The 25,783-nt window shown below is 41.3% G+C and overlaps 2 protein-coding genes across 3 annotated transcripts in view; both read left to right on the forward strand.

Moving 5' to 3' along the window:
* Positions 1-3,614, forward strand: part of EPC2 (enhancer of polycomb homolog 2) — a 41,357-nt gene extending 37,743 nt beyond the window's left edge. The window contains exons 12-14 of the mRNA XM_053406267.1: positions 581-737; positions 1,217-1,550; positions 2,359-3,614. Of these exons, the coding sequence (XP_053262242.1) occupies positions 581-737; positions 1,217-1,550; positions 2,359-2,431 (564 nt within the window). The 3' untranslated portion in view covers positions 2,432-3,614. The remainder of the gene's footprint in view (positions 1-580; positions 738-1,216; positions 1,551-2,358) is intronic.
* A 6,389-nt stretch (positions 3,615-10,003) lies between these two features.
* KIF5C (kinesin family member 5C) overlaps positions 10,004-25,783 on the forward strand; it is a 77,314-nt gene continuing 61,534 nt past the window's right edge. For both annotated transcript variants that reach the window (XM_053406254.1, XM_053406242.1), the window contains exon 1: positions 10,004-10,237. In XM_053406254.1, coding sequence (XP_053262229.1) covers positions 10,112-10,237 — 126 coding nt within the window. In that variant the 5' untranslated portion in view covers positions 10,004-10,111. The remainder of the gene's footprint in view (positions 10,238-25,783) is intronic.

The following is a 25,783-nucleotide window of genomic DNA, read 5'->3' on the forward strand; positions in this document are numbered from 1 at the left end:
AAAAATTGGACTAAGAAATGCTTAGTTGATTGCATCCCTCATATTTTTTTGTTCCTATGAATGAGTTTTTAATAACATTTTTATATCTAAATAATAAGTGACTCACATTATACACTCAAAATAAGTAAGCCCACCCATATTTTTTGTTTGGAAAGTATTACACTATTGCTGAAAATTATTTTGAATTGTGAATTCTTAAGAATAATCTAATGCAGAACACTGCACCTTATCATTGAAGCTTTACTCCCACAACCACCACACCACCAAATGTCTTCTGTAGCTCTTGGCAAGCAGTATCTGATGTAGCAGGAACTGCTACTGTTTGGAGTGTGGAGGTGTTCCAAAGGAACTCTTTATAGTTTCAGAACGGATCAACAGAATTATGAGCTAATAGGATGAAAGGCAAAGATACTCATATATGGTCTTTTAACTCTGGGGTATGATATTGAAAGGTAATAGCACTGAGTTGGAATCATATTTTGACTTTCTCTGCCTGTTATGAGACGCACACTGAGCTAATGCACCAGCATCTCCTTATTAGTCCATAATTAACAATAATTGTTTTGTACAAATTCTCTAGGGCTCAAGCACCTCCGACTGTATGTCAAAAACGCTTGACTCGGCCAGCGCCCATTTTGCTGCATCTGCAGTGGTGAGTGCACCTGCTCCCAGTCGCAGTGAGGTGACAAAGGAACAGAGTGCCAGCCACAATATAAATGGTGTTGTTCAGCCCACAGGTATGGATTTCTTTTTTGTTCTTAAATCAAGTAAGATTTGCAACAAACTGCTTGATGCTTATTTTTAGTGAAATCAAATGATGGTTTGGAAACAAACCTAGGAAATAAATGAGATTTTGTTCATTTGAGAGTAAATTTGTTTTATCAAATGGACAAGGTCATACTTTCACTGTGTGTTTTGTTTCAGCCACACTTTAAAGAAGTGAGTGGCTGCCTCTGTGTGCCCACTAGTGCTTTGATCCTTCTTACTATCTGCACTCAACTGTGCAAGCCCTTTCAAAGCAGTTTGGCAGATCTTATCCTCAGCTTAAACCTCCTTTACCATTTTAAATTTTTACACGCTTTGGAGGGTTAAGCAAAAGAGTTCTGGTGTTTAGTTCTAGATTAGTTTCACAATGACCTCAATTTTCTTGAACGTGTTATTGTTTATTCCTGGAAGTCTTACTGTATATGTGTGTTTGTGTGTTTGTTTTGAACAGCAACGTCAAAAACTCTGTACTCCACCAACATGGCTCTGTCATCTAGCCCAGGGATCTCAACTGTACAACTTGTAAGGACAGTTGGCCACACCACCACAAACCACTTAATCCCAGCATTGTGCACAAACAGCCCTCAAACGCTTCCCATGAACAATTCTTGTCTCACCAACGCAGTGCACCTCAACAATGTCAGTGTTGTTTCTCCAGTCAATGTACATATCAATACAAGGACTTCAGCACCATCGCCAACTGCCTTAAAACTTGCCACAGTTGCTGCCAGTATGGACAGAGTGCCAAAGGTGACTCCTAGTAGCGCCATCAGCAGCATAGCAAGGTGAGTATATATAAACAGAGAAAGAGACAGACAGACAGACAATGATTCAGACCAGGATTTTAATGTGACCAACTCTGCTTTTTATTTTTAACATAAAATTGAATTGATCCCAGATCACATCCTACAAAAGTATAATTTTAATTATATTCTGAGCTAATTTGTTCTGGTTTTGATGGTCACGGGGAGGTGAAGGGAGCTATGAAGCTCCACCCCCAGTGACTGTAAAGTTTATTCAGTCAACACTCCACCTTCTGAAGTTTCAGGAAAAATCTGAAAATCCACACATTACCATCCGTGCCTTTTATTTTCCCCTTCAGTAGTTTTCTGTAAACTGAATTCTGTTTTCAGTTTCACATTGTGTGCTCCCGGAACTGAATGTACCCACAATCCTGATTTTCAGTTAAATAATCGCATGTAATCCGAAGAAAACTTTTTTTGAAATGTTACTGTGGAAAAAACTTAGACTGCTTGGTGAAAATATTGAGGCTGCGATCTTATGTCCATTTATCTCTGATAAGTCCTATTTCTGTGACTTCTGAGTAAACCTGGATAGAATTGTACTGTGAGTTTTCATGTGATAAGATTCATTTCAACTAAATAGAACTTTGATGAACCTTTAAATAACATCCAGTAGGTAAGTTTTTTTATTTTAAAAATCTGGAAAATAAACAGTAAGATTTTCAGTTAATTTAATTTGTGTTTATGTTTATTATTTACCCATACAATAAATGTGGAAAAAACACTTAGGATAATTAATTTGCCAAATATTGAGAAATTAACTATTTTCCTTTTATAAACACATTTTCAGAGAGAACCATGAACCAGAACGATTGGGGTTGAATGGAATAGCAGAGACGACAGTAGCAATGGAGGTGACATAACCTCAAAGCAGTGGCTCAACCTGTGCTAATGGTGTAGTCATTTATATTCCAGCTGAATGCAAAACAACACCCTGTGGATCACAGGGAATTAAAATGGACCTAAATGGACTATCATATCGTATATTAAGTCGATATATAATGTACATTTTGTAAAATTGGGAAAATCACTACCTTGTAAAATAGTTTATTTGTATCATCAATATTATTTCTGTTACTTGAATAGTAGATATTCATCATCATGCTTTTGCACTTGAATTTGCAACTGAATGGATTTAAAAATAATTCTTTAATGGGATCATGAGCATGAAATGGGATCCTGCATCACTTGTTTTAACTATTTATTTTGCCATGTTTACATTTTGTATCTTGTAAAAATAAATCCAACTTTGTGTCTAAAAAAAAGTTAAAAGATTCATAGCTAGGAAAAATTCTTGTAATTTTTTTCTAAAGAAAATGTAAAGTTTTCACTTGGTTCATTTTGTTTCACAATTTTAGATGGACTTTTTGGTAAATACTTTAGTGGCATTTCACTGTCAAATATGAAGTTCAAGGCAAAATAGTATTTTCTATTACTGTGCAGGGGAAAGGGATGGATCGATACATGCAAATTTAATGTAGTAACCCACTTTTCCATATATTTTGAATGTATATTTCTATTTATAATACCAGTTTATAAAAAATAATTACACAGAAAACCTGACTAGTAAAAAATTATGCATCTAGCACATATTAAACTGTGCAGATATGAAGAAAATTTTCAACTGATTATATTTTATCTGAAGTCTGCATAATTTAACCGGCTTTTAACTGTAACACACCACATAAATGATATTTTACCAGGTATGTATTGCATTATATATCATTGCAATAATTATTGGATGTCTAGATATCGAGCCATCCCAGGTGATGGGGGAGGGGGGAGGGTTGTGGCAGATTGTCTTTCAGTTTTGGAGAGTTTTCCTGTGGCTACAAGGCAAGTAACGGGTTGGAAAAAGTCTGACTGTAAGCGTTGGACACCTTCGTAGTGTAGTGTTTTAGTGACTTTTTTTATACGGTTCTTGTAAATTAGATACGTGTAGTGGTGTTTCAGAATGTTTGTTTATGCACTAGTTCAGACAACTTTCCCTGTTACTTGTTCTTGATAAGTGAAAACTGCAGGGAAATAAAAATACATATCAAAACATGGGCACCTTGCATACGTATTTATTTCACAATGCGGAGAACAGTTTGCATATCATATTCCGAGGTTGAGCATGTACACTTGCACCTCCATCCAGCAACACATAGAAGCTTCTCGAGGCGCATGACTGGCTGGATCATGGAGTGCATGTGCAGAAGGTTGCTGCATGGAGCTGGATCTCTGCATCCAGCACTCAAGGCTGCACGTGTGAATCCCAACATTGGACTGGTACCGTGTAGACATCATTGAACAAATAGTGCTGTAAAAGTCAACTTGGTAGACTGTGGTAAACACTGGGCATGTGCAGAACTGTGTGGGCAACACACGGCAGCATGTGCCAATCTCTTCATTGGGGCTTGAATCTGTTTAAAGGGGCAAGTTTTCCTTCATTTGTATCGATGTACATTAGTGCATATTGCACAAGTAACCCCTACCTCATAGCTGTAACTTATGCTGCACCTGCTTTTGCAGAATCATCTAAATAGAAATTTACTACTCGAATTATGTATGTGGCAAAGAAAACGACAAAATGCTTCTCTAATTTTAATTGTTTCTGAATTTATATTTTTGAAGTGAGACTGAACATATTTAAAGTAAAAAGTGACATCTGAATTAGGCTGCCTTTAGGTTTTATTATATTATGGTTTTATGTTGTGCCTCTTTTTTTAAAAAAAAAGTATAAATCATGTGTGTATACCATGTTATTAATATACTTCCATCAGTTATTATATAAAGAATCGTTATCTGTTCTAAAGTAAAATGCATTGAGCCTCTTTGCTTCTTTGCTGCCAGAGTTTTCAGATTGTCTAAAAGTAGGAGAGAGCCAGAGGACATTCCCCCTCTTGGCAACTAATAAACTCCTGGAGTTTTTAAAACATTGCAGAGAAGGAAAGAAAAGGATTTGAATGCCTTTTTCTCAGAAGAATTTTCAGCATATATGTTATCCTTCCTCATGCTTTTGTGAAGATTTGCTTGTGAAAAAAGGTAAGAAGTTAATGAATAGGTGACCCATGCTTGACGGCTCCATACATACTATTGAGCCAGTCTAAATATTGGATATTGGGTATAGGATATTGTTTGTTAGCAAGATATAAATTGTCCTGAAGAGCCTACAGAAGTACTGAACGTGGCTCCTCATATCTTCCAAATAAAACTGAACATCTAACCGCAGTTCAAGCCATGAAAAACTGGTATATTGAGGTCTGCTTTTCCTTCATTTTATCAGTCTGAAGAATCACTGCTAAAGAAAGAACCAATAATTCAAATATATCTGGAATTTTGGTTAATACTCTGTGGGCAAAGGGAGAAATGATGGCACATAAGTCCAGCTTCAAGGTGCTTTTCTGGTAACCATCCTGTTTAGTAGCAGGATTTGCATCACTTTCAAATCATACACTCTATTTCGCAACTTCAGGGGAGAATTCCAACTGTTATGTAGACAACGTGGCAGCAGCTGTACACAGGTACCTGCAGATTAGGGGAACATTGAGGTTTGCAGAAACAGAAAAAACAGGCAAAAACTAAGGGGCGGGGGAGCCCTCATCAACTCAATGGTATGGAGTGCTGAGCAACTGAATGAAAAAAATTGGCAACCAGGTGGAAGGGAAATTGAATGAAGTTGAAAAGGAAGAATGGAAAAAGACCTACATAGTGATAAAAGAGTACAAAGAAAACTCCTTGCCTGGGTTGTTCATTTCCTAGTTCTAACTGACCAAGCTATTTTTAGATGCTCCCAGGGATGCAAGAGCATAAATTGATGGAGAAATCCAGTAATTTAATTAGACCGGGCACCAATATGTTTGTACCACACACATACCAAAAAAAACAACAACAAAAGGTGGTATGAAGGAAGATTATTTTTCTAAATTTTAAATGTATTAAACTTTTCTTTTAAAAAATAATAATCCTACTAATGCCAATTCCAAAGCAGATGCATTTGGGAGTTGGGAAGGGTTCTCATTGATAGGTTGTTGGTCATCGTTTGCAACAATCGGGCAGTGTTGTGCAGAAGTATTAGATCTCTGTTGCATGTGCTTAAGTTGAGGTTGGAGTTAGCTGGGTGAGTTCAGTAATCTGCAGTCTATGCTGCAGATTGGACTGATACGCAACAACCCTGCAGTGTAATTCATTCAATTCCTGTTACTGGTTGAAGGTCTGTGCTGAGAGTGAGTAGCTCAGCCCTGCAATATAGTCAGTTGTTAATACATGAGATAAAAAGTAAGGGTGGTTTGGATTCCCCGTTGAACAACCCCTATGGCTTTCATGTTGCAGCAAAGGACATTCAAATTTGGTCCCTCAGTTCTCCCTGGCCAAGCACTCAACTGTATGCAGAAGTTTCATGCTCTTACTTACTTCCATGCAGACAGGTTGTGCTTTTTAGAAAATTAAGACCCCAATTATAGCAGAGAGACTCCTGTTAATATGCTTTCATTTTATTCAGCCACTTCTTCCACAGAGTCAGGAAACATGTGCACACCAAGGGTGGGACTCTGCAACATTTGAGGAGGGGCTCTGCTCATACCTTTTATTAGTACCAAGAAGACTGCTGCCACTGTAAGAGAAGAAATATCCCAAGCTGCTCAGAGTTTGAGTAGGGAAACTTGCCAGTTAGAATTACCAAATTAGCACAGCAGTACCTAAGATGTGGAGCCAACAGCTGAGTGACGTGGGTTCATGTACTAGTACTAGTCTAGTGGATTACAAAATGTTGGTATGTGTTCCAAACCTCTAACTTTGTCCCACCATGCTACATAGCGCTAAAGGGCTTTTAATTTGCAAATTTATATTCAGGAAAGACACTGAATATGTAATAGCCACTTTTTGAGCAGCCTTTGTTTTACTTCCAAACTTTTAGGCACTTGATCACCCAAATTCACCATTAGGTGGAATGCTGTCATTGCTGCATTGAAACCTTTCTACTGATTTTATACAGCAGGTAAAAAGGCCAACCGTGAGCTCAAGTGGGAAGAATAAACCTAGAGGGGAGTGAAGTCAGGAATGCAATTCAATATTCTGGGGATCAATTAGCAAATGAACCGGAAAACATTGAGGTTATTTAAAGTAATCCCTCAGAATGCCGTGTTTTGTTCTTTAATGTTTATAAATTATTAAGGAACGCGTGGTCCAGGTCAAAATGTAATGGATTGACTGTTTGCCTTTGAGCAGAAACAAAACATTGACTACCACTATGTTAAGAACTGTGACAACCTGCCTGCCTCAATGTATGTGTACTTGCTAAATTAATCAATCTACAAATCACCTTTCATATTGATAGCCATCCTTTAGTGGCAATCAAACTATACTAATAACAACAATACATTCTGTAATTTAATATTATAAACTATTCATTCTGGTCAAAACAGCTCTGTGATCTGTGAAGTAACAACCACTTGTCATATGACAAACTTGTCTACATAGAAAACGTTTTACAAGACATGACACTTTCATGTTGACACTGTTGCACTGCATTATCACCATGTGATGGTTTTGCAACACTATCTGGCAAGAAGCCACAGCTAACTTCTTCCCAGGGATTTGATACATAGTTTTTATAAAACATTACAATGGTTGCCTGGTGCACAGGTTGTTTGTTGTTTTCTCAATAAACTTCCTGCATTAATAATATGTAGCAGATATCGGACAAAGATGCTAAACAAATGAAGAAAATATTCCTGGTTTGAGCCGGAATGAAGCCCTAGGACCTAGTTTCAAGACTCAGATTTCTCTAGAATACAATGTATGAATTCAGATTGTAAATGAATAGATACGGCTAAGTTCTATTTGAGTATATTTTTCCAGATATCAGTAGTCCTTTAGAAGTAAGTTGGAATACTGTATAGCTTTCAAAATCTGTCTATCCCATTCTGGGGGTCCTAAAACACCTACTCTTTAGGCTTATATGGCGGGTTACTTCGTCACAGTTAAAATATTTTAGGCAGCACTCAGCTTTAAGCACTCAGCTTTACACTTTCCTGTGTAATAGATTTCCCAATCTACCCATTGGCTAGATTGTTTTTCTGTGCAGTTTGGGGTGATGGAAATTAGGGCGCCAATCTAAGAATATGGAGTGCCTTTCCTCCAGCAATTAGCAGCTACAGATAGTCTGCTCATCTTGAACTTGCAAGTAGGACTTCTGGCTCAAAGGACAATTCTTTCAAACCAATGCTTTAAAACCCAGGATCTCTGATGAATACTGGGAATTATTATGAAGTACAATGTTTGAATTATTAGTGAAAAGGTATAAAGTCTCGTCTTCATGAAAACAAGGCTGCAGAAAGGACAATATAAGGAGGTGACCTAAGAATAAAGGATCAGATATATAAATATGAATCCTCCATAGATAATGGAAATAACTATCTGAACAGCTCGTATATATATATATATGGCTGAAAGTGATGTAAGACATTTATAGTTTGAACTTATGCAGATATACGCAGAAATAAACCTTGCTAAGTTCAATGTAAGCATGTATAGCCTGACAATTCATCTATTCATTTGGTACTTTTTCAAGAAGCTTACTATACCTTATTAAGCTAGCATCCTGAGCACAAAGCAAGAACCATAGAAATTATTTTTTCATGCTAGGTTCCTGCTTTGTGCTCAGGATGGCAGCTTAATATAAGGTCTTACAAAACACCCCAAATCTAAACACATTTTTGGGTCTCATTGATCATAATGGAACAAATATTTGTTGGAAGGTATTTGGGTTAACAGCTAGTCAGATCAATCTGGTGTGCACTGTGAAGTCCAAAAGGATTGGGTGCATGAGTTGTTGCACAGGGGCAACATGACACTTTATGTACTGCATTGATTCAATAATAAAGAACAGTGTATACAATATGAGTTTGGTGCATGCTTCTCTGAGCTCATTGGTGGGAAGGCTGAATAACAATGAAATAATCTTGAGTGCAGTGGGAACACAGCAGAGGAGAGGCAACACTAAGTAGCAGCCTTGTCTACACTAACAGAACCAAGTAATATACTTCGCATAAATATTGCCTATCAATTACTACTAAAGCTCAGATAGGCCTCACAAAGGAGGGGCAGATCTATAATAGGTGTGCACTGATCATTAAACACTATAACATGAATGGGAAATACCAATATAAGGCAAAGGACAGTGAGCAAACACTATTTTTTTTTTAAGTACATGTTCAATGAAGCCTGGAACCACCATAAAATTATGATTCGCTTGAGCTGGTGCAAGCAACATTATTTTGGAAACATGTTCCATTAACTTTTTCTAAGTAGCAGTGAAGTAGTGCTTTTTTTCTGGGGGTACGCAGGGATACGCATACCCCTAAACTTTTTGTGAATCTAAGTTTGGCCTCATTGAGTGGCAGTATTTCCGTATGAGTAGGAAAATGAGACTACTGCTAAACATTTTTTTAGAAAAAAGCAAATAATAATAATAATAATAATAATAATAATAATAATAATATCATCATCATCCTTGGCAGATAATATTACTTTCACAAGTTGTTTCAAGCAAGGCACTCTAAAACTAGCATGCTTAAGATACTATATGCCGATATTGGGACTGTGGAATGGGATTGTGTACGAGATTTGAGGAAGAACTGCAACCTTCTCCTTTAGGCAGGAGGCGTCTGATTTTCAGTCTGACGGGTGATTTCAGGCTTTATACATGCTAACATTGTGCCATTCTGCTTTGTTAATTGGAAATATATTTTCTATTTGTATTTGTTAGAAGTCCTTCAGGTGCCAAAATATGGCAAAACGTTAGGAGAAGGGGGGGTGGGGAAATCACCTCTCCTCCCATTCCTTCTCGCCTCGTCTCTCCGGTCCCCTGCTCTCCCCACCTGTCGTTACAAGAACTACAACTCCCAGGATGCGCCAGGAACGTCTCCCCCTCCAGCCCGGGAGCTTTGGGAGGGGTTGATGTAATGCAGTGAAGTCACAAAGCCCTTGAGGGTGGGGGAAGAGAGAGAGAGAGAGAGAGAAGGTGGTTTGCTGGCGGGGATGCAGGATGGTGGCGGCAGCAGCAGCAGCAGCAGCAGAGCTTGCAAAGCTAGCGAGCGGCTCCGGCGTTTGAGTAGGCAGGAAGTGGGGCGGCGTGGAGAGCAAAGGACCCGGCTTCATTATTATTTTTATAAAAAGGCTTCGAATGACCATATGCATTCCTGTAGTTGGATGTTTTTCTTTCGCGGCACCGGCTGCCCCTCTCTGAAGAAACCCTCGAGGGGCTGAGGCTGGCGCCCCCCACCCCACCCCTCACCTCAGGCCATTCCCGCCCTTTTATTTATTCTCCTGCCTAAGTTGCTGGCGCTCGCCCGCCGTCGTGTGAGGCAACCGGGCATGCTTCGTTGCTGCCGCCGCCGCCTCTCCTGACCGGGCCGGGCTCCTTCCCCTGCAGCTTGAACACCACCACCCCCGCCTGCCCCCCAAAAAAGAAACGAGAAGCCGGGGAGGGGGGCAAAGGAGCGGACCGTCCTCGCCACGCGCCGTAGGTCAAGGCGCCGCCACCTCCTCCCCGCGCCGAGATGGCGGACCCAGCCGAATGCAGCATCAAAGTGATGTGCCGGTTCCGGCCCCTCAACGAAGCCGAGATCCTCCGCGGGGACAAATTCATCCCCAAATTCAAAGGCGAGGAGACGGTCGTGGTCGGGGTAAGCTTCCTCGTCGTTGCCTTGCTTGGGGCGGCTTTTTTGTTGTTGTTTTGGTGAGGGTGGCGGGCGAGGGAGTTGCCTTCATCTTGCCCCCCTCCCCCGTTCGCCTCAGGACCTTCCCTCGCCTCCTGCAGCAACGTGCAGAGAGAGAGAGAGAGAGACCCGCCAATTTCCTCTCGCTCGGCAACATTGCTGGGCCCCCTGCCTGGCGTGCCTTCGCACTGCATTGTTGTGCTCCTTCTTCCTCCGCCCATTGTTCCCAACCTTGGCTGCTGTTCTGGAGCGACGGTGCGCTTGCCTTTCTGTGTGCTGGGTGGCTTTCCCATCCAGGCTCTATTCATTCACCTTGAGCTCCTGGTGCGGGAGGAGGGTGCGGGGATGAGATTGGGAAACCCCTTCCACTCACTTGCCGTGGGAGGAAAGGTCGCGCCTCGCCTGGGTGTCTTCCTCCCTTACTCCTCAGACTTGGAGATCATCTTGGGGGTCCCAAAGGAGAATGCCTCTTCCTCTTCTCTTTAGCTGGAATAGATACCCAAAAGCTGTGGGAAAGGGTGTGGGTAGGTTTTGTTGGGGGGGGGTTCCACGAAATATAGGTGTTTGGTGGTAGCATTCCCCCCTTCCTTTGGGGGATGCAACATTTCAAGCCATCTCATGTGGGTGAGCATAAGAGGAATGGGACAGCCAAGTGTATTGCGGCAACCTTTTCGAAAGCCTGACATTTATTGTGGCGTGAGCCTTTTGTGGGCTAAGAGCCCACGTTGGCAGATGCATGGCACAGTTGCCTTCAGTTGACAGGTAGGCATAAATAGGTCTAGAGAAAGTAACTGCAAATGGTGGTGCAGAAAAGGCATGAAATGCAAGCATTTATTTATTTAATGTTTCACTCCCTTGTTTAGCTTTGTTGAAGTGCCCATTTCTTGTCTTATCGTCCTTTGCTCCTAAAGGCCAGATACTACATTTAATTCCTACATCTGCCAAACGTTAGTGCCCTGCAACAAAACACCCATCTTCAACCCTTTTTGGATGCTTTCTGCAGGGGAAACCCTGCCATGTAAGGTACTGCTTGGCTGAGTTCCTTGTTTTCGTAGCCGCAGCAGAGGGCAATGGTGGGGAACTGAATAGAGTCAACCCCAATTGACTCTTCCAGCTGCCTCCCTTCCCTCCTTGCCGCTGCAGCCTTCCAATCCCCAGCATTGATCAAGCTGATGTCATCTGGATCACTGGGCATGCTCACATACTCCCTCCTGATGCCTTTGACTGATTGACAGGTGGCAAGAAATTGCTGAGAGAATTACAGAGGTGGAGGAATTCCCACCCCCTCTGCCAACCCAGCTTGTGTTTCCATGCATTTTTGCAGCCCTGAGTTAAAAGCATGCCAAGCTGCAGTCTCTGCAGACAAGAGCAAAATTTATGTATTCCATCCAGAGATGCTCAATCGTTGCCTGCTGTGTTCATTTCCTGCTCTTCTTGCTGCATTATGGGGAGGGAGAGAGAGAGAGAGAGAGAACCTTCGCTTAACAAGAGTTCCTTTCCTTATCACTTACAGGATCATATTGGCCTTGGCTGAGACGTTTGCTCTTCCTTTGTCCTAGATGTGCTGGTGTGGGTGGGGGAGGGGATGCCTATATATCTGACCTCAACTCCAGAGGTATCTGGCCTTCAGGGCAATTTGTGGTAATTTTCTCCTTGCAATATGAATTACCTAATAGTCTTGTAATATGAATCTATGGCAACCTTCCACCTGAATTCCCCTGAATAATGGCAACCTTCTGCCTCCATGCTAACATTTTCAAAATGTGTTCCAAGGAAACTGGTTTAATTAGAAGATCAGTAATGGCAGACAACGCAGGTGGCGCTGTGGGTTAAACCACAGAGCCTAGGACTTGATGATCAGAAGGTCGGCGGTTCGAATCCCCTCGACGGGGTGAGCTCCCGTTGCTCGGTCCCAGCTCCTGCCAACCTAGGAGTTTGAAAGCACCTCAAAGTGCAAGTAGATAAATGGGTACCGCTCCAGCGGGAAGGTAAATGGCGTTTCCGTGTGCTGCTTTGGTTCGCCAGAAGTGGCGTAGTCATGCTGGCCACATGACCTGGAAGCTGTACACCGGCTCCCTCGGCCAATAAAGCGAGATGAGTGCCGCAACCCCAGAGTCGGTCATGACTGGACCTAATGGTCAGGGGTCCCTTTACCTTTACCTAATGGCAGACAAAGCTTTCAGCTTTTCTGCCCATTACTGGAGTTCCTGGTGGTGTGCAGCTGTGCACTGAATGTGCACCAGAGAATATACCAGAGAGTCCTCGACAGATAGGTGGACTCTTCAGTGGACAAAGTCAGCGTGGAAAGCATTTTATTAAAGGAGTTGAAAGCTACATTTCTAAAACATTGGTGGGCAGCTTCTTCAACAACCTTTGTTTTTGTTACCCTTGTATCCTCCCTCCTTTACCTCTGGACCACAAAGCAACATTTGAGTCTCACAATAACTTTGAGAAGGTAGGGATGGCTGAGAGAAGGTAACTTGTCAAAGACAGGTTATGTTCAGAGGTGTGAGAAGGGATTGGTGCTTCTATCATAACAGGTTTGTGAGTGTGTAGGGCAAGGTCCCAGGAACAATCCCCTGGCATCCGTAATTGTTAGCTGAATTCTTATTTGAACATTTTTGTTTTTTATTGTATGGTTGTTGTCATTGGAACATTCTGTGGCAGTATTACTGGTAATTGCATGTTGTCTAAAGAAGTGCTTTGTTTTTCTTGTCTTTAAAAATATAAACATTCCTATAAGATTTGATAAATGGATAATTTTTATTTTTTTAACAAGAAGAGTTAAAAAAACCCCAAACCAACTATCAGTTGATAAAGCAAAAAGAAATCTGTCTGGTTATTTGATCTTTACTGGTTATTTGAGATCTACTTCTCTTTATTCTGCAATGAGAATTTGCCCCCCACTCTGAAATGGTTGTTTTGAATTGTCAGTACACCCATACCCAGTTTTCAGAGTTACATCAGAGCTGGACTAGGAAACTTTAGTAATGAATTAAGCACTAGCCAACTCTGTTCATTTCTACTTCTGGTCTATCAACCACAACAAAATGGCAATATATATTTGTATGTGGGTGTAATATTTATGTTGTCGGGGAAATGGTTATAGGGCTTTGTTCTAATGAATAATTATTCTAATAGGCTTACTTCAGTACTCTGCTAGATAATTTTTACTTGAATTAGTGAGCAATTAGCCAAACAATAATTACAGTGTTTTTAGGTGTCATTATGTTTTGCTATTTATGCTTGGTGGTTCTGGATGCAGCAGTGATATTATTAATTGCATTTGGTTTTGCCCTTGGATACTTAAAAGTTCTATCACTAAGTAGCTTTAGAATCACTAAATATAAAATAAAAAACCTTGCTCAATTAGTTTGTTTTTAAAAATGGTTTGTAACTAGAACTCATTGGTACAGCTTTGCTTTCATTTTTAAAGCGCACAATGATGAATTTGAGAATATATTTTTATAGGGTGGAATTCAATGTAGCATGATAAGTAGGATATGAGTGCAGGGAACAAGATCTGCTTGTGTAATGGGTCTTTCTCTGTGTGCCCCCAAATCTGATCTGGGGGTTCCTCCAGACTTCCAGGCCAGATTTAGGGAGTGCAGGAATAACTCTTGGGGGAGGAGAAGAGGGAAAAGTCCTATCACGCAAGCAGACCTTGTTCTTCACACAGAACAACTTAGTTGAACCCTGCCCATACAAATGAACATATCCCTTATTTTTAGCTTGTTGAAAGAAAATACATTGAAGCATCTCTTTTGAAGCTAGCTGTTGTTACTTGCCTAAAACCAAATATAAATAAGCTGGGTGGAATCCACTGGAAATCTCTACCCTCCCAATCCTTTCTTGTTGTGTAATTTCCATTTGTTTCAGGACAGCTTTCACTACTTTCTTGCTCTCCTGGCTTCTATGGCTCTTTTAGGGGGCTTGTGTGGGTGCAGATCCCTGGCTATGCGTAGTTGGGGGAGACATTGCCAACCACAGCCTGCTTCACGTGTTTGCCAGTAAAGCTGTCTTGAGGCAAGTAGAGGAAACCAACAGTGATTTGATTCTTCTTCCTCTGCAAACTTTGCAGGTAGTAATATTTTCTGTGTTCTTCATCACCGCAGACTGAACTCCTCATATTTGCACCAGAATCAAGCAAAACTGATTCAGCATAAATTTAGCTTGCTGAATATCTTTCCTTCCTTCCTTCTTTCCAGGCTGTGTGGAATTAGCTTACTTCATAAGAGAAATGATCTATAATAACTCAGTAAGTGATTACAAATTTTAGCACCTTTAGATTACTTAGTGGCAACTACATTTGCAACATGAATAACTCATGAACTTATCAACTTATGCCAATGTGATGGCATTAGCTTGACTACAAAAACCTTTTCATATTCCTCTGTTCAAAATGTGAAGGGTTAGAGATGTTTCGGATTGTGTGTAGTCAGCAGTTAGTTTTTGGGTGGTCTTGCTGACAAACCCCAAAATCATAGCCAGCAACTTCCCACGCTGGTTTTTCCCTCAGGAAAGACTGGGAGATGAGGGTGTACACATTTTTGTGCCGGCCTGTCTGAAGCTACTGTGGGCATCTTTAGACTGAGGCAACCAATGTTTCTCCACCTACCTTGCTTGTTCTCCTCTGCTTGGGCATGCAGTTCCCAGCCTTTCTCCCAGCTCTGAAGCTGGAGAGGATTGCCACATGACTACCTTCAAAGCGGAAAGGTTGGCCAGGCCACTTATCACACTCCCTTATGGGCAGGCCACGCTCACCATGCTAAGTGGATTTATTGCATCTCACGTAAATCTGCAAGATTTAATAGGTGCTGGTGTTTTTCAGGGGGAACTTGTTGCCTAACTCTCTGACTCTATGTCCTGCCTGCCTCGTTTTACAGCTAGGAAAACTGTTCCACCACTTCACCAAATTGCTGTCTTAAAAAAAATTGTAACAGTGATTGCAGCCAATTGTTAACTTGCAATCAAAGGCATGTTTTACTCTGGTTTGCAAATGAATATTCTGCACAAATGTAGGTTGTACGATGGCCCTCCTGTAATTGCTGAGGTCTCCTTTCTCTCTCTGCTGAATACTGCAGTGATTAGTTGGACTAATTACTCTGTTGTTAGCGCAACAGCTGATAGTTTCTACTTTTTCCAGTATTTCTTGTCATTCCACAGCAGTAAGCATGCTTTAGTCCAGTGCTGTGCTGGTTCTGTGTCCCATCACACCCATTTCCACATGGACTTTAAAACTGAAAGGAAACAGCAACATTTGTGCATTTTTAAAAAACAAACAAACCTCAGCAAACCATTTGTGCCTCTGCAGTGCTGGCAGTGTTGAGGTTTGGAAAGCAGTACAAACCTTAGCTGTTCAATAGACTCCTCTGGTGGGCTATGAAGTGCATGCTTTTCAATCAGTTCTTTTCAATCCAGATCTGCTGCCTGTTGCATCCTGTTGGTTTAAAGTCAATAAAAAAAGAATGCACCCCAGGGATCTTGGATCACCACGACAGGCCTTTTGTTTGCATGAGCAAACAGAAGCATGTTTTGGCCAAAGTAAAGCACTTTTCCAGTCCTATTTATCTCAGTGGGAGAGATTTAAGTATCTATTGGATAGTCCTGCTGAAATCAATGTGATTTAGAAGTACTTTTATTTTACTTGTGCCTTAAATCTAGCATCATTATAAAAGAATCTAGATAAAGGCATTTTGCTCAGGGATTGAGAAGAACGTTCTCAAATAAAGAGGGATAACTTTGTGACAGCCATCCATTGTATGCTTCCTAGAAAAAACAGTTGTCACAACAATTCATGTCCCAGTGTCAGGAATAAATTTCAGAAGTTTGTTTTGGTATTAAATCTATGCTTAGCAACTTAAACACAACAATTTAATTAGTCAAATAAACCCAACTCTTAATACAGTAAGTTGTAAAGCTGTTCTGCTCATTAGCAGAACTTTATTGTTTATTCTGCTTGATTTCTTGCACTGTTTAGCTTGAAAATAGTTTGAATGGTGCTTTTAACAGTGTGTTTTTTTTTAAAAAAAATATTAAAATGTCTTTGAATGAGTAAGCATATGTTTCATCCTGGATGTTCAAAGCAGATGACCATAGATTTAGGGTAAAATTCAAGTGGACTTCCTTGTGCCCCTCCCCACCAAAAATTCTGGCAGCATGGGGGAGGGTGAGAAGAAGGGGAAGCCCTTTTGTACAATAAGTCAGTCCCACTCACATATGGATGATGTTGGTGTCACCCTTAAATGATAGCATTAAAATTATATAAAATCCTGTAGAACAACTAAAATATAATAAACTCCAAAATCAAGTTAGTCAGTACCTTTATTGGGACCAACTGAAATGCCATCCAAGATGGAAGGTCCACAGCAAACTATGGCAAGTCCTTAAAGAAATGGGAGTGCCTGATCACCTCATCTGTCTCCTGGGACAAGAAGCTACAGTTAGAACTGGATATGGAACAACTGATTGGTTCAAAATGGGGAAAAGAGTACGACAAGGCTGTATATGGTCTCCCTACTTATTTAATTATATGCAGAAGTCATCATGTGAAAGGCTGGACTGGATGAATCCCAAATCAGAATTAAGATTGCTGGAAGAAATATCAACAACCTCAGATATGCAGATGACACAACATTGATGGCAGAAAGTGAGGAGGAATTAAAGAACCTTTTAATGAAGGTGAAAGAGGAGAGCGCAAAATATGGTCTGAAGCTCAAAATAAAAAAAAACAAAGATCATGGCCACTGGTCCCATCACCTCCTGGCAAATAGAAGGGGAAGAAATGGAGGCAGTGAGAGATTTTACTTTCTTGGGCTCCATGATCACTGCAGATGGTGACAGCAGCCAAGAAATTAAAAGACACCTGCTTCTTGGGAGAAAAGCAATGACAAACCTAGACAGCATCTTAAAAAGTAGAGACATCACCTTGCTGACAAAGGTCCGTATAGTTAAAGCTATGGTTTTCCCAGTAGTGATGTATGGAAGTGAGAGCTGGACCATAAAGAAGGCTGATCGCCGAAGAATTGATGCTTTTGAATTATGGTGCTGGAGGAGACTCTTGAGAGTCCCGTGGACTGCAAGAAGATCAAACCTATCCATTCTGAAGGAAATCAGCCCTGAATGCTCACTGGAAGGACAGATCGTGAAGCTGAGGCTCCAATACTTTGGCCACCTCATGAGAAGAGAAGACTTCCTGGAAAAGACCCTGATGTTGGGAAAGATGGAGGGCACAAGGAGAAGCGGACGAAAGAGGATGAGATGGTTGGACAGTGTTCTTGAAGCTACCAGCATGAGTTTGACCAAACTGCAGGAGGCATTGGAAGACAGGAGTGCCTGGCGTGACTAAACAACAGCAACAACAGGCTTGTGCCCCAGAGAGGTCACCTCGGTGCTGCTATTGCAGCAGTTTGTCCTCTCCCCCAGTGACTTGGAGGCGCACTCCATTGTCTCTTGAGACAGACGGATGCCAACAGATTTATCCGTTACTGTGTAAAATAACAGTCTATGAAAAGACAAATGGTTGTGAAACCATCATGAAAACAACACTGGTAGCCCAATAAACCCCTGAATTATTCAGTTTTATAAAATAATGAAATGCCTAAACTTTTTACCATGACATTTTGTTGCCATGATAGAAGCTTGATATATATGATGCACCTGCATTTACCCAGTACCACAAATGCTTTGGGTTAAATTTTGTCCTTTTGCTCTGTGTCAAGTTATCCTACATTGTTAAATGCTGCTTCGATGCATGCAAGTGGAGGGAAGAGCAGCACTAAGGAAAAATGAGCTTGGTCTTGCAAAAAAGGCATAAAAGGGTAATCCCCTGCTCCCATCCCTCTGTAATTGGACAGATATACATTTTATTTCCATTGGTACAAGAATATGGAGCAGAAGCAAAAAGAAGAAGACCATAATGGAGCATGAGAACAATATTTCAGAAGAATCTGCTGAGATGGTTGATTATTGAGAAGTGTGACATTTGTTTTGTGTGCTTTTATCAAAGATATAAACAATTCCCCAAATTACATTTGACCTCTGTAACTGGCAACTACATCTAGTATAAATTATTGGTCTCTTAATGTCGGAAAATGAACAAAAATTCCCATCCTGGATATGATGTTTTAAAATGAAGCAAATTTTATTTACATAAAATCGTATTTTTGCTTTATCAGTTTTGTTGAGTGTTGCTTTGCCTGTGCAAAGACCCAGCTGGGTAAGATATAACATGGAAAGTACTCTGCAGCTTAATCGTATCATTTTTCAGGTAGGAATTTATTTGTCTGCAAGACTGAAGTTTTTCCTTTCCCCTTTTCATTCTTTCTAGTTTGCTGCATCCTTTTGGCAGCACCAGAGGTCCCACCTTCATCAGACTGGCTTTGTGTCAGGATTATTTGTCAAGTCATTCTGATTATATGAAGTTTATTAGAAGCAACTAGATCTCTTGTGGTCCAGAAACACTAGCCAACATCTTTACTTGGAACACTAGAGGCAAAATCTGGATCTTGGCTATAAGTGGGAGGATAATTAGTCATTTTAGACAGCCTATGTGAACAAAGTACAATTAATGATATAAATTTCTGAGGTTTGCTGCATTTGATTCAGGTTCACATTCAGAAGAATTTGAGGCCCTTCCAAGATGCATCAGCGAGCACTTGGTAGAGCTATGGGGAAGCCTATGACCTTGACCACATAGCTGTAAAACCCGCAAGTCCTGATTCTTGCTCTTTGGCTGATGTCTTGCACGTCTGGGAAGGCTAACTCCACCAAAAAGGCTACTGTTACTGCTGAAGTTGCCTAGAATATATTTAATATGCTTTATGGCTGAAGTTCCTGAACTGCAACTCCCACCAGCCCCAGCTAGCATGACAAATGATCAGGGATGATGGGATGTTGATTAAGAATGCTAGAATCTGGCTCATTAACGACCATGCTCATCAAATAAATAAATAAAGCAAGTTCCATTTAATGTTTAGACCTTGATAAATTTGCTTGAATTGGAACGCAGGCAGATGAGATTTTTATTTGTTGGGTTCAACAGGCCAGAAGAATACAGATGTTTTGTGTGTGTCAACATGCGCAACTGCATGTGCCATTGTGAGTGTCTGAGGCAGTGCATGCTTCTTGATCATATGGGATCAGCTGCAATATTAGAATCTTAATTCATTGCTCGCCTTTATTGGACAGCCAAGTCAGGGTGACAAAGGAGGTCCCATTGTAAATGAATGATAGTGTTGGGGCTTTCCATGTTTTTACAGACCAGCATTCTGGCCTTGGCCTTCAAAGAGGTCAGTGTCCCCATCACTTATTCCACAATGCTTTTAAAGAAAGATATGATACATTATGATATGATATGATTGATATGAACACAGATTAAGGCTTTGTAGTGTGCAGTAAATTGTGGAATATCACTAGCTACCACTTCATCAATGGAAATGCTTTCCCTCCCCACCCTGTTTGCTCTCTTTAGAAGCTGGTATCCTGCTGACTAGTATTCTTTGGGTTTAGAATTCAAGCCACCGGTGACCTGGCTCGGTTATTTAGCTGGTGCTGACTGTGCTTTGTGCTTCTCAGCTGGGTTGCTTCTGCTTTCTCTTGATTTAGAATATTGATTTCCACCTCCCCCTCTCTCTAAGTGAGAAAACTGGCTGCAGACTGAAGATGGCATGGCAGGAGGGGGGAAAGTGAAACACAGTGGGTGAGATTAGAACAAAATTGGAAGAAATGACAAAAGGAATCAATGAGGAATTGTTGAAACAATAATTGATTATGGGGTCTTGAAAAAAGAACATCATGTCTGACAGCATGTAAAGCACAAAAGTCGGGAAGTAGATGAGAAATACACATCTAAGCAAAATGTGCACCTGCATTATTTCTTGTTTGATCATAGTCCTGTACAGTGCAACAAAAGGCTTAATGTGTGAAATTGTGCAATTACACTATTGCAGCATGAAGAAACGTAAGAAATGAATTTTACCCTATTTCATGACAAATAGTGTGGCAATAGTATATTTGAGTTGATTACTTACTTTTATTTTATTGCTTATTGAATTTTTATACTGCCCTATACCTGGAGGTCTCAGGGCAGTTCACAGAATAAAATCAAAATATAAAACCACATAATACATAAAATAAAAGCAACTCAATAATACCCCCCCAAGCCACATTTTAATAGGGTGTACATAGGATGTCAATCAAATCAACCAGAGGCCTGGTGAAAAAGGAACATTTTTGCCTGGCACCTAAAGGTGTAGAATGAATGTTTTTATGCAATGGTGTCCAGCCATAGGGGAGGTGTGTGCAGTTCTGATTGTGATATTATGAACAGAATAGAGATTAACACTGAAAACCCTGCATTCTGGCAGTGCAAGTGTGTGTTTAAAAAATTCAGAAAAAAACAGTTTCATTATTATTATTTTTCTGTAAAGTTCAATGTAGTATTTCTGTCAGACCCATTATATATGTATGAAGACAGTTCTCTTTCGCAGACAGGGAGGGAGTGAGAAGGTTCACTCACTTCCTTTCTGTCAGTATTACTCAGTCCATCTTTCTGATGTATGGAGGCTCAATGTGATACAGTTTGAAAGACTGAAGAGCATTGTTCACCGAAGGAATACATATTTGAGGCTTGTGTGATTTCAAATGGAAGGTAGCTTGAGTTTGTTCACAAAAGGGGTGGTGAGAGAAAGATGATCACAGAAATTATTAGTGACTCACGATTGCTGTTGTCTATATTTTGGTTAAAGGGATGTGGGTGGTGCTGTGGTCTAAACCACTGAACCTCTTGGGCTTGTTGATCAGAAGATTGGCAGTTAGAATCCGCGCGATAGGGTGAGCTCCCGTTGCTCGGTCCCAGCTCCTGCCAACCTAGCTGTTCGAAAGCAGACCAGATTTATATTTTTTTATATAGTAATTTTTAATGGTATATTTGTTTTTGCTTTTCTATGTTGCCCCTATTTTATCTGTAAGCTGCCTTGAGTCCCTGTCTGGGCGGGGTATAAATACATATAATCAGTGCTTTTTTTCCTAGGGGGCGCCGAGGTATGCATACCCCTAAACATTTTGTGAATCTTTGTACTTTTGTCCATTTACTGCATTTATTTTTCCCAATTTGAACTATAAAATGGTGATTTTCTTGAGTCAAAATGAGAGTACCCCTAAACACTTTTAAAGAAAAAAACCACTGCATATAATAATACATATAATAATGTGATAGCCTTCCCTCTCTCTCTTTAATGCACATCTTCTCCTATAGACATACTTCTAGAGTTCTTAGTAATGGATAAAATCATACAAATGCACTTCTGTGCTTCCTGTCAAAAATATGCTTGGTTCTTAGTATGCAGTTTTGCACAGTAGGGAAGTTTGATAGAAGAAGGTTGCAGGAAGCTGGTTGTGCTGGTTTTTTATTTACTTTTTGTTGCTGTTGTTGTTTTATGCTGGCCTTGAGCATAATGAGGAGTTGGTGGTAGATAGCATTTTTTTTGCAATGATTCACATTTGCAAAGCGGTGTGCAAGCATTCAGTAATTGAGTTCTTGCAGCTCATCGCAGCCCCCAGGTAGGGAACTGTGTCTTAAGAGATGACACAGTTTTAATGGCAACCTAATATGTGTATGCCTGAAGGGAGTGTTGGCTGTAGCTTAATGGTGATTTCTGTTAACTTGGTGCAACTGCCTGAGGATGTTTGCTTAGTTTTATATTTACAGCATGAATGATCTAGATGGTAATGAATGTTTAGGTGCAGTTTTCTTCACAGCAACTGCCCTGTTTGAGTCAGGAAGCAATTCTTACTCTATTCCAGAGCTTATTGTCCCTCTCTTTTAAAATTCAGTACATTTGTTGCCTTACCTTTTCACCAAGAATCTTGAAATGATATCACTTGGCTGATCAAAGACATGATACACATTGCACTAGGTGCACATACTTCCAGCATAATTTCTTGTTCTTCTTTTCTCTCTCTCTCTCTCGTTTATAAAAAACATACTCCTATTTTTTTTTTAAATTTGCTAGATTTCTTATCCACCATTCACTGTAACATTCCTGGGTGGAATACAACCTTTAAAAAAGAAAGAAAAATAAATCCAATATAACTTTCTATATCTGAACACTTAAACAAGATTGCAATACTTTGCTGTTTCTCAGACAATCTTTTTCTTTCTTGCTTGTGGTTTGCTCAAAGTGTTTCTGAGTGTGGCGCTCTATCATGGTTATATTTGTCACACTACAAATAGCAATATATGCAAAAACCATAATGCGCATTTGTCTTCATAAAGTAAAAAAATGAATGTGTGTGTGTGTGTATTTAATGTGGTGACTCTTGTAGAAATTCTGAAATAAATAAACTGGTTCTTTGTCCTGAAAGAACTGGTAAAAATGCTTTTTTAGCTGCTTACTCATACATGTGTGATAGAGGAACTTGTACTTTCATCTTGGTACAATAAAAATATGATTGATTGCTTAGCTGAATTCTGGTGAGTCCTACAAGTTACCGTATTTTTCGCACTATAGGACGCACTTTTCCCCCTCCAAAAATGAAGGGGAAATGTGTGTGCGTCCTATGGTGCGAATGCAGGCTTTCGCTGAAGCCTGGAGAGCCCCACCGCCAGCCCCACAAGCTCGGGGGACAGCGGGGAGGTGGAACGCCGCCATCCCGCTGTCCCCCGACTTGGTTAGAAGGCTGGCGGGGGGAGAAGCCTGCTCCTCCCCGTCGCCAGCCCCGCAAACTCGGGGGACAGTGGGAGAGGCGCAGCACGCCCTTCCCGCTGTCCCCCGACTTGGCTAGAAGGCTGGTGGGGGGGGGAGAAGCCTGCTCCTCCCCGTCGCCAGCCCCGCAAACTCGGGAGACAGCGGGAGAGGCGCAGCGCGCCATCCCGCTGTCTCCCGACATGGTTTGGAGGCTGGGCGGAGGGCTTCCTCCTCCCCCAGCCCCGCAAGCTCCCAGAGCGATGCCAAAGCTGCGCGCAGCTTCGGCATGGCTCTGGGTCCCGTTCTGGGGGAGGGGGAAGCTCGGGCTTCCCCCGCCCCAGCCCCGCGCCTGGCGGGGGGGGGAATAAATTTCCCCCCCTTTATCCCCCCCCCCAAATCTAGGTGCGTCCTATGTACCTGTGCGTCCTATAGTGCGAAAAATACGGTACCTGGTTTTATAGGGCCTTACAGTAAGTGTTTCCCTGCTTGGGCAACATGCATCAACCTTGGTCTTCTCTGGAAATTGAACAGTTCAGGCTTTGAGTATCCCTTCTGCCTTAAGCTATCACCTTAGGCATGTTAAAAGGGGTAAAATGTCAAATTATGGTGGCTGCTGGACTTAACATGTGTCTTAAACACATTGCATTCTTTTATTACAATATGTTACTACACTGTAGATTTTGAACCATTATGATAAAAGGATGGATTTATAGTCAGTAGCACACATTGACATTGAAACACAAAATATTGCAGGTGAGATCTCATTTCATGGATAATATATTGCTTTTGAATGTGGCTTTTGCACATTTTTTGCCACCGGTCTTCAGAACTCTAACTTAAGCAGGTGACAGGTTTATAGCTGCCTTTATGGATAAATAAAAGTGAAACGTGAATTATGTGTGTCAGAACATCTGGTTGCAGATGGCAGTCGCAGCAAAAACTAAATTTTACAACACAGTAGAACCTACCTGTATAGAAGGTAGCTTGCAGTCTTAAATGACAAGTTCAGGTTGGTAACAGTTGTGTTTTTTCTTCTTCTTTTTTAAAAAAGAGGTTGTGTGGTTTTTTTAATTGAGCAAAGGGCTTTTCATTCCACCCATGAACCAGTGTTGAGAGGGTTTAAAGTGCCTGTGATTCGTGGCCAGACAAGATGCTGTTTATAGTTGTCATGAGGACTCTGCCCCCTCCCCTTTACATAGCCTCTAGAGGAGGCCATTTTTGGCAGAATCCTTAAGCCAAGTTTTCCTTGTTCTGGCTGTAACATACGGTAATTGTACTTGCAATGTGGATTCCTTAGGGCCTCGGGTGGCAGATCTAGTCTTTGGCAAGGTATCCTTTAGTCATATCTTCAAGTTGGGGGGGAGGCATTTCATGCACCCCCATGTAGCAGCGTTTGCAGGGCCCCTTAAAGGGTTGATTGTGGGAGTCCCTGGCCCTAGAGCGGCAACATGTAGGTCAAACTCTCGGCGGAGATAAGGTGGGAGGGCATGCTGAGTAAGTCTGTGCTTTACAGTCCCCTCCCATTGCACCTCATTGCCCTGCACATCCTCAGACCTGGACAAGCTAACAGGGTTACATGCTAAGGCCTATGCCAAGTTCCCCACATTCTGAAGTTAAATAAAGTTGTGGCCAATCTGAACCCATACTTCGGTCTCTTGTCTCTTTCTTTGGGGGGTAGGCTCCACGGACAGGGTACAGCGTGTGTGCTCGCAATGTGGATTGTGCTGTTAGGCGAGTATCTGTGTTCCTGGCATTTATAGGTATCAAAAGGAAAACTTGCAATGTGATGACCTCATTGCACTGAGTTCTGTGCATCAGAATCTAAAGAGGAGGCTTTTTCAGCATGAGTGTAATGGATATAATATGTGCTCTGCTCCTCTGTGAGCCCTTCAGATTGACAACTGTACCCAAGGATAGCTGGAAGAGGAGCCCTGGGAATAGGGGCTGCCAGTTACGCTTCTTGGCTGAACTGGATAATGTGTTCTCCCCCTTTTGGCTGATCTGGGAAATAATTGTGTATGTGTGCTTGGATATTCTAGAATGCATTCTCATCACCTTTTGCCCATACCTCTTTTTATGTATTTAGTGGCATCTATGAAGCACTATAGCAGGATGCCATTCAGTGTCCTGCTTGTAGACTTAGCATGGGCATCTGGCTGGCCACTGTGCGAAAAGGATGGACTAGATCATCCCTTGGCCTGATCCAGCAGGGCTTTTCTTAGGTTCTTAATCCTCAAGTACCATCTACCCAATACTTAATTCTTTAGAGGGACGCTGGTGGTGCTGTGGTCTAAACCACTGAGCCTTTGGGGCTTGCTGACCGAAAGGTTGGCAGTTCGAATCCACATGACAGGGTGAGCTCCTGTTGCTCTGTCCCAGCTTCTGCCAATCTAGCAGTTTGAAAGCATGCCAGTGCAAAGTAGATAAATAGGTACCGCTGCGGCTCTGGTTTCCGTCACGATGTTCCATTGTGCCAGAAGTGGTTTAGTCCTGCTAGCCACATGACCTGGAAAGCTGTCTGTGGACAAACGCTGGCTCCCTCGGACTGAAAGCGAGATGAGCGTCCATAGTCGCCTTTGACTGGACTTAACCATCCAGGAGTCCTTTACCTTTACCTTTTTTTTACTTAATTCTTTGTATTGCATTTGAAATCACTTTTGCGTGACACTTGAAAGACTTTGACCATGTCAAAATCTTCCTCCTGCTTCTTATAAAAAATGAGGCTTTTGTATGCGAGTACAATATATTATATTATTTTCTATCCTAATAATATAACACTGATGTTTCTGCCACCCACTTCACACAATTGGAAGGAGGGAGGTAT

This window comes from Podarcis raffonei, chromosome 1 (genome assembly GCF_027172205.1).
Source record: "Podarcis raffonei isolate rPodRaf1 chromosome 1, rPodRaf1.pri, whole genome shotgun sequence".
Taxonomy (NCBI): Eukaryota; Metazoa; Chordata; class Lepidosauria; order Squamata; family Lacertidae; genus Podarcis; species Podarcis raffonei.